Source organism: Sceloporus undulatus, chromosome 6, assembly GCF_019175285.1.
Source record: "Sceloporus undulatus isolate JIND9_A2432 ecotype Alabama chromosome 6, SceUnd_v1.1, whole genome shotgun sequence".
Classification (NCBI taxonomy): domain Eukaryota; kingdom Metazoa; phylum Chordata; class Lepidosauria; order Squamata; family Phrynosomatidae; genus Sceloporus; species Sceloporus undulatus.
This window is the reverse complement of record NC_056527.1, coordinates 104,530,761-104,545,286: the sequence shown is the minus strand read 5'-3', so window position 1 is coordinate 104,545,286 and position 14,526 is coordinate 104,530,761. Positions and strand designations below refer to the sequence as shown.

At 41.4% G+C, this 14,526-nt stretch overlaps 1 protein-coding gene across 1 annotated transcript in view; it reads right to left on the bottom strand.

Moving 5' to 3' along the window:
- Positions 1 to 414: 414 nt before the first annotated feature.
- The window catches only part of SLC17A7 (solute carrier family 17 member 7), a 58,111-nt gene continuing 43,999 nt past the window's right edge, over positions 415 to 14,526 (bottom strand). Inside the window, 8 exon segments of the mRNA XM_042471077.1 lie at positions 415 to 986; positions 4,715 to 4,813; positions 4,815 to 4,843; positions 5,761 to 5,871; positions 8,881 to 9,013; positions 12,054 to 12,203; positions 13,152 to 13,294; positions 14,304 to 14,390. Of these exon segments, the coding sequence (XP_042327011.1) occupies positions 639 to 986; positions 4,715 to 4,813; positions 4,815 to 4,843; positions 5,761 to 5,871; positions 8,881 to 9,013; positions 12,054 to 12,203; positions 13,152 to 13,294; positions 14,304 to 14,390 (1,100 nt within the window). The 3' untranslated portion in view covers positions 415 to 638.

Below are 14,526 nucleotides of genomic sequence, written 5' to 3'. Positions count from 1 at the left end.
TCACCATGCAGCAGGAGGAGGACACAGCTGGGTGTCACCCTCTTCTGGAGTGTCATCCGATGTAGGCTGTATCCCTTGCACCCCACTAGTGATGCCACTGTTGTTATGGCAGTTAAAGTGGAATATAGCATTGTAATTATATAGTGTGAATGGACCCTTGTTTAGCCATGTGTTACAATATTGTCACTGAGTGTCAAAATGTCTTCAGCCGCTTCCAGTCCAAGGTCCTGGGGGGGGGGGGGGGTGCACCTGTGTGTATAATTTAACTCCACCCTCTTGTTCCAGGTGGGCAGATACCAATACTGTAGTTATAGCTGAGAGAATGAGGAATGAGTGGAATATGCAAGGTCTGTTTGTTGCCCACAGCAATACACAAAGCCTATCAGAAAAGGCAGGAGAAGGTTTTGGATGGAACATACCTTCTTGGGTCATTATTACCAAGGCTAGGAGCTGGGGCAGTTTTTAGTGGATCCAGACAGTTTTACCAATGCACCAAAAATATGGGCTGAGGGGAGGAAAGGGTGGTAAAGTGAAGGGTGTGGGGTGAGAAGCAACCCAAAATGTAGGCCTTTCCCCCTCACTCCAGTGGACTGAACCAAAGCCCCATCATCCCATGACAGAAGAGGGATGGAGCATCTCTACGATAAGTCCCGCTCTCCTGGCTTGCCATACATATATGAATCTTTGCCAGGCTCCTGTACGTATTCCTCTTTCTTGTCCCAGTCAGCAGTCCAGCCTCCATTTGCAAAACTGGTGCTTTTGGTGGCACCGTAACCACCTCCACCGCCTCCTGATGCCATGCGGGCAGCCTCGTCCTCTTCATCAGCCAGTTCATCCTCATTGATAAAACCACATTTCTCGTCACTGAGTTCTTCTGGCTCTGCCCATGGCTGCTTCTCACCCGAGGCAAAAATCCCATAGAAGATGACACCGCCATAATGCACCAATGAGGCTATGAGGAAAACGTACTGCCACTCCTCCCGTGTCTGTGGAAAATAAAAGGCAAAAAGGTGAATCACTCAGAACTAGGGTTGACAGTTCAGGACCATCCTAGGCTCTGAAGTTTTTGGGCCAAAACCTGATCCCTAGGAATGGCCCCTAGTGATGTTATTAAGTGCCATGCATTAAGTACCCATTACATAAAAATGAAATTAATATAATGAATAAATATAGTTGCTCACAGTTGTCATGCGCACGTGCACGCACGCACACAATATTTCCTCCCTTGGAAATTAAGAGAAAAATCTTAGCTAAAGGGCTGTTCCCAGATCAAAGTGTAATGAGGTGATTGTTCCTTCTCATGTACTTAGATGGACTAAGGACCATTTAGGCACAAGATGGTTGCAGAGCAGAGCAGAAGGTGAGCCCTAGCGCCACAACATCTGGGAGGGTAGAATTAATCTAAGTACATACACAGACCCCCCTGGAGATTCTTTGCAAGTTTCACCAAGAAATGAATCCAGCTTTGTAAACTGTAGGAAACTACTGCTCTGCTAGGTAAGTTGGAGATTTGCAGACACTTCTTGCTCATAGCTGAACCTCCCAAAATTTCTACCCCCGTTTGCCACCTTGATATGAGCCATGACAACTGGAGATGCAGGGCCAAGCCCTGAGATCTGTCAAACTTACCCAGAATATTCATTTTATAATAAGTAGGCCACTGTACCTTTCCCACTCCATCCAAATCCTAACCATTGGCTCACATGCACCTTGCAAGAGCATGCTGGAAACAGCTTTAATGCTATTTTTCATCCACAGCTCACAGACTGTGAAAATAACTAGTTTTTTCTATTATATTTTAAACCAAAAATATTAATGTATATGAAAAGAGCTTGGAAAACTACTTTTTAAAAACTCCCTCTAGAAGTCAAGATGACTAAGCTGAGACTGTCATACTTTGGTTATATCTTGAAAAGAGATAACTCACTAGAAAAGACAATAATGCTTGGTAAGGTAGAAGGCAGTAGGCAAAGATGAAGACTGCATTCCATGTGGATATAGAGTCCCTAAGTCTGCAAGATCAGTGATGACAGAGTGACCCAGCATCTCTCATTCATTTGGTCACCATACATTGAAATTGACTTGATGGCAGTTAACAACAATAGTATTAATTAAATCGCTTGTTGATTCCCGGCTAGAACAGACCCATTGATTAATGGGAACTTGCTAAGACAACATTTATGTGAAGTCCATGGATTCCACAGGTTTACTCTAGCAGGAATTAACATTAATCTATAGTTTCAAAGCCTCCACAGCAGTAAGTTACTGTTATTGTTACAATTAAAACTAAGTCCTTTTGTGTTTCTTCAAAAGAAGTAATTAAAGTACTGAGTACTCTAACCTGCTGGTCTGTGCTTCCTTCTTCATCATCACCTTAACATCCAGAAGAAAACACAAGGCACCAGTTGAGCCAACAGTGCAACAATATGATATTCTTCCACCATTGTTTAAGGAGGCCATACCCTTATTACTATAAAATAACTAAAAAATATACAGTTACACTGTAAAAGGAGTCAAGCTCTCTGTACTACAATTGCTCAGACTTACTTCCAAGCTCTATATACATGTGCAATGGGAAATTCAGTTGAGTGAGTCTGGATCCTTATGGAGCCAAACTGGTATCATTCATACACAAGAGAGAGGCATCTGTGGGTTTTGGGAAATCCCAGGTTTACAAAACTACAAAAAGCATGGGGAAGGGGGATGATCAAAGAATGCTGGCTTTTGGACCCTGAAAAAGAGACTCTCAGCATTGCAACATTTCGCCATATGTCCCACTTGCCTGTAGTAACTATTAAATAATCATAACAGATACTTGAATAAATGCCAGTGCCTGGTATTAGAAGAGAGAATAGCTTGCTACAGTGGGAGTATCAGAAACCTGTTAAAAGAGTGAAAATCAATAAGATACACTTATCCCTAAATATAAAATTTACAGAAAGGGAGAGCTGATAAAACTGGCAGTTTTGGTGCTCTATAAGTCAAAGAGGACATTTAATGTAACAAATTGGAAACTTGAGGAGGAAAAAATGCAATTAAAAACCACTGTGGGTAGAGACTGGTGTTGTTATATGCTCTCAAGTCATCTTCAGTTTATTGTAACCCTATCCCCTAGTTTTCGTAGCAAGATTTATTCAAAGGAGATTGGTCCTCCCCTTCCTCTTAGGCTGAGAAAGTGTGACTTGCCTTAGATCACCCAATGGGGCTTCCATGGCTGAGTGGGAGGTTAAACCCTGTCTCCCAGGGTTTTAGTCTAAAACTACACCACACTGGCTTTCTATGGCTAGAAACCAAGCCAGAAATGGCATACAGTCTCACACACACACACACACACACACACACCCACACACCCAGTTCCAGCAAAAACTCTTCAGATAGAGAAAGGGCTGTTTTTATCAGCAAAATGTTAGAGGGTAAATACACAGTGAGAAAGCTCTGCATTGCTTGTGGGCTTTCCATGGGCATCTTGCTGGCTCAAAGAGGATGATGAACCAGTGTGACTGACACTTTCCTTTGTGATTTTCCTTTAAAGTTCTTAGGCTGCCTCTCATTTTAGAGAGCCAGCATGGCATAGTGGTTTGACTGGAGACCAGTGTTTCAGCTCGGCCATGGAAACCCACCTTGGGCAAGTCACATGCTCTCAGCCTCCGGGGAAGGCAATGACAAACCTCTGAACAAATCTCGCCAAGGAAACCTTGTGATAGGTTCACCTTAGGGTTGCCGTAACTCAGAAATGACTTGAAGGCACACAACACACACACACACACACACACACATTTTAAATCATTTCCACAAGTTTAGAGTTTGGCAAGAGTTTGCTTTAGCTTTATGTATTTTATGAAGGGGATCATAGTCACCCATACGCATATGGAAATGAAGAAGCTCATAGTCGTCCCTAGTTATCCACAGGTTTTTTTATGCGTGGATTTAACTATCCACAGCTTGAAAATATTCCAAAATATATATAAATTACAAAAAGCAAACTGTGATTTTGCCATTTTCTCTAAGGGACACCATTTTAATATGCCATTGTATGTAATGGGACTTAAGTATCCACAGATTTTGGTATTGACAGGGGTCCTGGAACCAAACCCCGGTGAATACTAAGGGCCCACTGTATAAGACTGTCTCCATGAATGGAAAGAAACAAGAATTAGAATCCAACCCCTGTATCCATGGCAGATACATCCCCAGAGATACTGCAGATAGCAAGATCTATGGATAATGGTGGAACTATATTTCTGCTGAAAGTTAAGCATAGAATTGCAGTGGAGGACCTCCACATGCCTAAAGAGACCTTTTTCTTTAGACATCAGTAAGTGAAAACACAGTTACCAATCCTGTGGATACAAGAGGTAGAGCTAAGAGTAAAAGTTACTATGAAGAATATTCCTATTCTGTATTCCAGACAGACAGAAATGCCCCTTTACATGATATTCCACTTGATTTTCCACTTCCATCTGTATGTCAGCCAACCTTCAATACTCACTGATCATGTTCATTTGGGTGGTTTGGTTTATTCTTTGGTGCATACCTTGTTGTCAGTTTACCTCCGCCCTCCACACAAGTTGATTCTCAATTTCTCCACCCTAGTTTCCCCATGAGTTTTAAGTCCGTTGATACATCTCCCTCTTACACGTGGATAATGCAGTTATGGAAAAGAAACATCACTTAGGGAAAAAAAATTCAATTTTCAGAATCATTTGTTTCCTACCTTGTGTTTGGTCATAGCTCCAACTATAAGGGGGCACACCATGCCCGAGAGGGTCCCCACACCATTGGAGATGCCCATAAGGATACTGGCATACCGGGGGGGCAATGTCTAAATGGTTCACATTAAATCCTGGAAGTGAGAGGAGATTAAAAGGAATACATGTTAGACACACTGCATTGTTCTTACATATGAAAAATTGCATGAAATTGTGGAAGCGGTACAGAAGTTTAGTGCAAGAACAATTACTGAATCTTCTACACATACGATCATAGAGCTTTCATGTTAAACTACTCCTAGAAAGTCCAGCAGGAGTTCACAACTTTTTCTGTAGACAAGTGGATGAGAAATTGTTTCAGTGTCGTTGAATTCTTTTTCCCTGCTCATAATGAGGATTTGTCAAAATTTGTGATTTTGTTTTCATCTCTGGGAAAAATGGAACTTGTGATTTATAATGTTCAAGTATGGGTGAGACCAAAATTGATCAGTTTGGCCCTCCAGGATTAGATAAACTCCCTAGGTTAAGGGTGAGCAACTGTGGAAGAAGGCAGAGGGCTGCATTAGCACTAGGAGATCCTGGAGGGCCGCAATCCCCATCTGCACCTGCTTGCACAAAACCAAATCAGATTCTAACCCTAAATGCCCTCAGAAGACATGAGAGACGTTCTCATCATGCTTTGGGGACTTCTTGGACCAAATAACAACAATAACAACAATAACAATAGTCCACCTCTCATGGAAGGATTGAGGTGGGTAAACCATAATAAAATATCACAATAACATTGATTAAACATAAATCCCTAACCACCAATTAAAAGCTACAAAACATCATAAAATACAATTAAATTGTTAAAATCAATCTAAAATTAACCCTCATTAAAATGAGGCATTGTGGGATGAATAAAGCAACCACAGTTATTTTAGGCCCCAGAGAGGCTGTGTTTAACCATAAAAACAGCCTTTTCAAAAGAGCCTTTCCAAAAAAGGCTTCTATAGGTGAGGATGCTGCGAAACATGGTGGAAATTATCCCAGCTCCCTGAGAACTTACCTGAAATAGCAAAGCCACTGAAACCCACGGCCAGCACGAGAAAAGAAATTGCAACCCCTTTGCTGTGGGAATAACCGACCACTAAGAGTAGCGTAGCTTCCATGCCAAACCCTGGCAAAAGAGAAAGTGACCTTGGATACATATCTGATGGTAACGCCCTAAGACTCTGTGCTGCCTGAGGCAAAGCAGCAAATGCTACCACCATCCCACAAATCAAGATACACAGGACCCAAAGTCAGCTAAGTTACTTTGGCATCCAAGGCAGAAAATCCCTTTGAGTAGCTCACCCCTTGCTCTCCAGTAAATATGCAAAAGCATCAAGCTTGCTTTAAAAAAAACCTGTCCTTTCATGACACCCTAAATTTTCTGTCTGAGCCAACTGCTTCACTCTGCTTAGTGGTCCATCTCAGGTATACCATCAGTAGCTGTTGGTGATTCCCAGGACATCTGGGCAGTGCATTTGCTGTGCGGTTTAGTACAAACTTTGAAAGATCTAACCAAGGCATTGAACCTATTTGGAGGTTTGCTACTTGGGATAGTTCCATGAAAGTTCAAACTTAACACTAGAGTGACTGCACAGCCTCACTCACATGGATACTGCCAGTCGCTACTATACCCAACCACCGCTTTATCTGTGTGGCCCTTTTGACTGCAATTGGCTGCATAACAACTAGAGTGGCATGTGTAACCTCAGGCCCCAGGGTCAAATGTGGCCTGATTCACCCACCCGGAGTCTCCTAAACAGCCACACACTCTTCCCTATGATATTACTGTTTGGTGGTTGCTCAGAAATTGTACAGGGTTTCCCCTCATTCTCAAAAATTGAAATGCTTCTCTGAAGCATTTGTTCCTGGAAGTATGAATTTTACAGCAAATAAAATAAAATAAAAATGATAGGGTTTTGTCTCCTTATCTCTTGCTATTAGCCTGGCTCATCCCCTGAAACCACAAGAACCTCCCGAAACTGAATGTAGCCCTTGTACTGAAATAAGTTTTGGATCTTGGAGAAGAACATAACATGGACCTATGTTGTGTGTGTGTTGCAGAGAAGTGGTAATAGCTCATTGGAATATCACATGCAGAAAGTTCTGGTTTCAACTGCCTGCATCTCTCATTAGGGCTGGGAAAACCTCATTTTTGAAATCTTGGATAACGGCTACCATTTAATGTTATGTGTATAAAATAAGTAGTGCTAAGTTGTTGTGCCTGGTGAGTGAAATTTATGAACAATGTGCGACAGTCATGTCCAGCTGATGATGCTGTAAGCAGAGTTCTTCATGTGGAACCCATGAGCATGTGTATCAAAAGTGACAGAGTAGCATGAGGTTACATATTGATGGTATTACACTTTGTAGTAGTGCAATTAGCTTACACTTTGTAAACTGCTTAGTACATCGGTAAGTGGTATAGAAATGTACTTGCTATTGCTACTACATGATGATAGCCATGGACATTGGTTGCATTATGATGCTGATCGGAACAAGGGTTATGCAGTAGAAACACTATTTATATTTGTATTTATGCTATGTTGAAGCACTGTAGGATCTAGGGCTCTGTCAACAATACTGTGCAAGATGGCCAGATGCATCCCATTTTGGGAGAAAGATGGGATATAATACAATAAATAAATAAAAATAAATTGTCTGACTCTGTGAACATACACATCACAACAAACTATATTGCAGTTTGTTGAAAATAGATTGGCTGTGCTGTGAGATACTACTTTTGGTAACAAGCCTTGATTTGTTAATCAGCCACAAGCCACAATGTGAACTCATAGCTTGTTGTTGCCTTACAAATTCCAGCTTGTTTAAAACATGATTTATCATGATATCTGAATCCATAACTATCACTTGTCCCTCACTTGTTTGCAGCAGGTGCCCACCCTGAAACAGGAGCTGGAGGGAAAGTATATATAGAGAAAAATCAAGGTGGGGGAAGAGGAAAGAAGTCACAGTTTGTTTGGTTGCCTGCTGTGCAATTTGTGGCTTGAGCAACAAATAATGGTTTATCATGATATGGGATATGGGATAGGGCAGCTTCCTAGATTTCTATATCTTGTTTTCAGAACAAAAAAGGAAGCATAGCTCTGTGGGGATGTGGGTCAGGAGCTGAGCTGATGCTCTGCATGCAGAAGGTCAATGCAAGTTCAATCCTCAGCCTCTATAAAGCATTTTGTGTGTCATTTTGACACCAAAAGTCTTTTTTCTTCTGCCAGCCAGGCTTTTAAAACCTTTTAAGCCACTCTAGAAGCTGGGTTTTATTAATCTGTGGTGCTTTATTGATTGTGTTGATATCTGTTGTTTTACTATTTTGTTAGTTTTGGATCTGACGGCTGAATGTCATTTTATTTTAAAATGTTTATCTGAAGCTATCCTGAGAACAAAGAGGCATTAAAGAAGCAGGATAAAGATTTAACAAATCAACAAATTAATATAAAAGTCAATTCTCCTGTTAAAAGGATAGCTAGTAGGAAGGGTTCAAAAGGCCTTTACTTGCCTAAATTAACTTTCCTGAATCTCCAGATGTTTTGGAATAAGGAATGTAAGGAATACTCACAAATCTAAAGACAAGAACAGAAGATAGCACTCCATTCCATAGGGTCAACACTAGTGGTGGCTAGTGGTTTTGACTTGTGAACATTTCCCAAGCCCAGGCTACTGCAAACTCTTCTTTGAAATTTAAAAAACGACAACATGGCACTAAATCAAAACAAAACTTTAAGAGATTTCATCACCTTCTTCTCTTCCTTTATAATGTTAAATTGTCATGACTTGGTCTATGAAAACACAATTCCTTTGTATACTGATCCAGACTAACATAGCAATGTCTTTGAATTCTGATAATATAACACTGTAACTCTAATATGTTTAAAAAATGAGAAAGGGGGAAGAGATGGGATGTATTTTTCTGATCTGTTTTGAAATTAAAAAGCCATCAGTTTTCAGTGTAGAAATAAAATGTTGCAGCTAATACTGGAACTTACCAGAAAATAGCCCAGAACCCCAGAAACATTTGACTTTTTAAAAAATTCTTGAGGACTACAGCAACAAATTCCACAACCTCCAGCAACACTGTATCACATTTGTCATGTCTGGGGGAACTCTTTATATCTCTTACCCCCGCAGTTCATCATCTTGCGAACATTTGTGGTAGACATGAGCCTCCGTGTCCTCAGAAAGTCAGCAATTTGACCCCCAATGGGTACAATGATGGTCATCACTAGATGGGGCAAGGCGGAAAGCATACCCACCTATAAGCAAGGAAGAGGAGAAGAAAAGACATTCAGTAGTTTCAAGATCAAGAGGGTATTCAAAAGCTGTTGGAAACTTCCAGCTATCACCGGGAGAGGAAGCAGCCACAAAGGATACAAGCACAATCCTTCCATCTCTTTGCTGTTTTTTCAGCAATAAACAGGCATGGTCCTACCATTTGGGAAGATGGAGCACTGCCCACTTAAACCCCCATGTCTTTCCCTGCTAGCAGGGAGATGTGAAATGTACAGGTATATCTCAGTTAACAAAGTAGATACATTCCATTGCATGGCAGTTAAAGTGGACATAAATTAAAAAATGACTTAGAGGCACACAACAACATATTGCCATAGCAGTGCAATGTTATATGGTCCTGAGAGTAAGGGCAGTTAACTAAGAGGAGTGAGAAAAGTGTAGCATTCCAGATGACTTGCTAGACTGCAATCCCAGTATTTCTCATTAGGAATGCTGACTAGAACTGCTAGAACTTGCAGTCCAATAATATCTGGAATGCTGTACAATTCCCATCACTGTAGAGTAAAGCCAGTGTCTCTGTTTTAAATGAAAACCATAAAAATCCCAGGACACTCTAATATAACACTGGTGAACCAGCTAGAGCTCCTAGAAAGTGCCCTAGACTGTTTCTGCCACTTGCATATCCAAGGAAGGTGTTGGGGCCAGATGTCAAGGCTGGCCATAGAAATTTTGCTGCCTGAAACAAAGGACAATATGGTGAATCCCCACCCGCCAGGTTCACCAGATGCACAGGAACCAGGCAGAATGGCAATTGAATCTTACTTCAACATTAGTGATGGGGCCAACTGAACTGCGTTATGAGGGCATAGGCAATGGGACACCATCTTCACCTGCACCTGGGGGCAGCAGGTCAGCTAAGGGGGCACAGACCAAACCTCATGGCACACACAGCCCTTCGGGGCTCCCCATGTCAGCATCTGTTACATGAGGTGGTCAGTCATATGGAATGGTAAGTCTGGCCTTGTCAGGAAACTCTTGCCACCTATGAGCTGCTTAATTTATTCTGTTTAATTTTTGAAAGGATGATATTCAATTCTGCTCATTTATTAGGGTTTAATTTCCCATTTCTTTAAATCCTAAACTTATATATCCTGATGTCTTCTCCTTATTATCTCGGGTGGTCAGACCTCGTATTCTGTCCCCTTATCTGTCAGAGTTCCTCAGGGCTCTGTTTTGGGTCCCCTTCTGTTATCTTTATACACACTCTCCCTTGGCAAACTTATCAGTTCTTTTGGTTTCTCCTACCAGCCAATGATACCCAGCTGTACCTTTCCACCCCTAATCTTTCACCAGAGCTAGAGCAGCAAGTGTCATCCTGTTTAACAGCTGTCTCCCACTGGATGCACCATCGGCATTTGAAGCTCAATATGTCCAAGACTGAGCTTCTTGTTTTCCCTCCTAAGCCCACCATTCACTATTCCTTTTCTATTTCCGTCAATAACATCTCTATCCAGCTGGTCCAGGAAGCCCGCAGTCTCAGTTTCATCTTTGACTCCTCTTTGTCATTTATCCACCAGATCCAGACTACAGCCAAAGTCTGTAGATTTTTTCTCTATAATATCGCCAAAATCCGTCCATATCTCTCAGCTTCTACTGCAAAGACACTGGTCCATGCCCTAGTGGTCTCACGACTAGACTACTGTAACCTCCTCTTGGCAGGGCTTCCTCTCTCTCACCTCCACCCATTAATTTCTGTTCAGCATTCAGCTGCACGCATTATTTCACTTGCTCGCCGTTATGATCATCTCTCCCCTCTGTTGTCCTCCCTTCACTGGATCCCTTTTCCTTTCTGCATCAGGTACAAACTTTTGCTACTCACCTTTAAAGCCCTGCATGGGCTGGCCCCTCTTTATTTAACTGATCTTCTCTGTTGGGAACTTCCAACTATCACTGGGAGAGGAAGCAGCCACAAAGGATACAAGCACAATCCTTCCATCTCTTTGCTGTCTTTGCTCCCTACACCCCTACTTGCACTCTCCGCTCTGGTAGCCAAAGTCTCCTCTTTCAACCCAGGATCTCCTCTGTCCCATCCCGGATCCGTTCCTTCTCTCTTGCTGCCCCTCATTCCTGGAACCTTCTTCCTCTGCATGCACGGCTCATCACTTCCCTAACCAGCTTTAAGGCTGTGCTGAAAACCATATTGTTTAGGGAAGCGTTCCCAGGGAATCTGTGATTGTCATCTGGCTGTCTGACAATGTTTGATGTGATGTGATCTGCTTTTATATGTGATGTTTTTAATTTGTCTTTTCTTTTCTACATGGTAATTTTATCGATTTCTCTATTTAATTGTTATTATCTTAGAGTGTACGCCTTGGGCAGGCTTTTATATACTCCTTAATTTTACCGACTTTGTACAGCGCTGTGTATAATTACAGTGTTCTAGAAATAAAGTTTAATAATAATAATAATAATAATAATAATAATAATAGCTTTGCTTTACTTTTGAGCCTGTTTAAGTTTTAAAATGCATTTCTGACCATCCTTGACCTAACCCAGGAATGGAAGTATATTGGAATGGAAACTGTGCAACACACCAGATGCTCTTGTCTGTATTAGTATTATAAGTATTATTAGGATTATTATTAATTATTTACTTATATCCTGCCTTTACCCCAAAATTGGGACACAAAGTAGGTTACAGAATATTAAAACCTGAACAGATTAAAAACATACAATAACATTAGTGTGTGTGTGTGTGTGTATGTATAAGCAATGAAACGATCTATAGAATTTAAACCATTTAAAAATCGTGTGTGTGTGTGTGTGTGTGTTTACAGTTCCCCCTCTCTGACCTAATGTAAGAACGAAGGTCACTCTACACATGCCTAGAGACTTTTCTTTCTCGCCAGTATATTAGCGTGTAATAAAAAGAACATCCTCTGCATACATAATAGACAATACAGAGGCACACACGTCCCACTTTTTCTGCCCCCTGCCACTGAGGATGCCATCCATCAATGTACCCACCTATCTAGAAACATCAGATTATGTGCCATTTCTCACCTTACTGATTTCAAAGCCGAACACTTCTTCGAAATAGGCCGGCTGGCTAATTAAGAGCAAATAGAAAGTCCAGCTCCGGCAAAAATTGGCCACAATAATGGCATAGACAGGCATGGATGTGAAGAACTTGCGCCAGGGCGCTTTGAATTTCTGACAAGTTGGAGAGGAAGGAGAGAAAAGAAACACGAATCAGCTGAGTAATGTCATGTCCTCAAGCCACCAACTACTATTAGCAATTCATCCCAAACATCTCTGAGGTCTCTCTTTGTCTCTCCAAAATGGAGCTCCCACGAGTGCAGTGGGTTCTCCAAGGAGAGGCTCTGCCATTCCCACCCTGCTCTGCATACAGTTTTTTAAAATCTAGTCAAAATGCCTCTAAAATGCTCTTAAAAAGGAGCTTTTGAAAACAAATAGAAACTGGTCCTTGTTAGATCAGAAAAGTAACTCTGCTATCGCTTACTTTTAAAATGGTTACATTGCTTTATTACCCCAAGAGAGAAGCTAGCAATAGTGTTACTTATTTATTAGTATTTTATTTTACTGAAATAGTTCTCTCATGGCCTATAATATCAATAGGTCTCAGGGCAGCCTGCAAGTATAATGAGAGCAAACAAGTTTAAACTATTTAAAAGTGTAAAAATAATTTAAATAGACTAAACATATTAAATATGATTAAAATGTTAAAACAGATTTAAAAGTGTATGGAGATTATCACACGAGGCCTTTGAACTGCAATTATAATGTATTTGGCCATACTTGTCTCTATCATGTTGCTGCTTGCCTGCAAAACACTGGTACAGTGTCCCTTTTCATTGACAGGAAAACCCATCAATAAGATTTCAGAGAGATCAAGGCTCGTGTGACAATGTCCTTAAACAATTTTAAAACTATATACATTAGCATTTTGAGATAAATCTGTGAGGACCAAAGGCTGTAAGAAACAGCCGTGCTTTTACTTTGCACCTAAAAGAAACCAGCATTAGCACCAATTGGAGCTCCAAGGGGAGGGCATTCCATGACTGGGAAATGTAATTGCAATTACTTGTAATATGTTACTTTCATATTTTGCACATAACAAATGATAAATGCAAAACTGACCACCAGAGGATTCATGAGACTAGAGCCCTCTCCAATGCTTTCTTCTATGTATTTCCTCTCCTCGTCTGAGATGGTCGGGTGCTGTGCAGGACTCTCATAGGAAACCAGTAACCAGAACATGTACCAGAAGATACCAAAGCTGCCTGCCGAGGGACAGAAGGTCAGGATGACTGGAAGGATCTTTGTTCTGATGCAACAGGATTTGAGACAATGAAAAGAGGCCTAGTAAAGCTTTTTGGTCCTGTCTGTTTTATTCTGGCTCCACACTGTTACTTTAGCTGTTCCCACGTCCAGAAATCGCCCCTTGCAAGAACTTTTCCAAATTAAAATTTGGCCCTGGGTCAAAAAGGCTTGCTCACCTCCGTGATAAACCAGGGGCAGGGAATTTTTGCTCCTCCAGAGCTTTAGGACTGCAATTCCTACAACCACAATCCTACACCCTCCAACAAGTCACATATGAAAACCAGGACACATGTGGCCAAGCAACATCACAGTATGGTCAAGACAGCAGGAGTTATCAATGAAGAAGAACATCTAAACCAGGAGATATTGCAGCAGTTTACTTTTGCCTAAACCTACTGGGAAGGGCAAGATTCTACCCCCTCCTTCCCTCCCCCCAGCAAAGTTAATTGAATGCAAACTATTTTTGTACTTGGAACTCAGTTTTCAGCAACTGAAGTTGAAGACAAAGGGGGGAAGTAGGAGGAGAAGCAAGAAACTGGGACATTTTAAAAGTACTGTCTCTGAAAAAGTGGGATTATAGAGCATTAATCAGAACTGCCCCTGCCATATCACGACCGTTGGAGGGGTATGCAATCCCTTGGCCATGCAAGGAGTTGGAAGTCCAAAACATCTGGACAGCCAAATGTTTATGATAAACCAAGATTTCTTTAGTGTTTTTTTGTGGGATTTTGGGGGCTATATGGCCATGTTCTAGAAGAGTTTATTCCTGATGTTTCGCTGGCATCTGGGGCTTGCATCTTCAGAGAATCTTTCTCTGAAGATGCCAACCACAGATGCTGGTGAAACAGGAATAAACTCTTGTAGAACATGACCATATAGCCCCAAAAACCCCACAAAAAATATGGGTGCTGGCCATGAAAGCCTTCGACTTCACATCAGAATTTCTTTGTTGGTCTCTAGTTGACTTACCGTAGACATAGAATACAGAACTCCATCCAGAATACTGGACTAAAATGCCTGCAAGAGGCATGGCTACCACAGCCCCTGCATAGGAGCCTGTAAAGATATATGGAAGAGGTTAGAATTTCTACAGTTTGTAATGCCTCATGACAACCTGTGCCATAACAATAGGAGATGTCTATACTAGCTGTCTGGAATTACCAACTTCTGTTTCACCAATTTGAGAATGAAA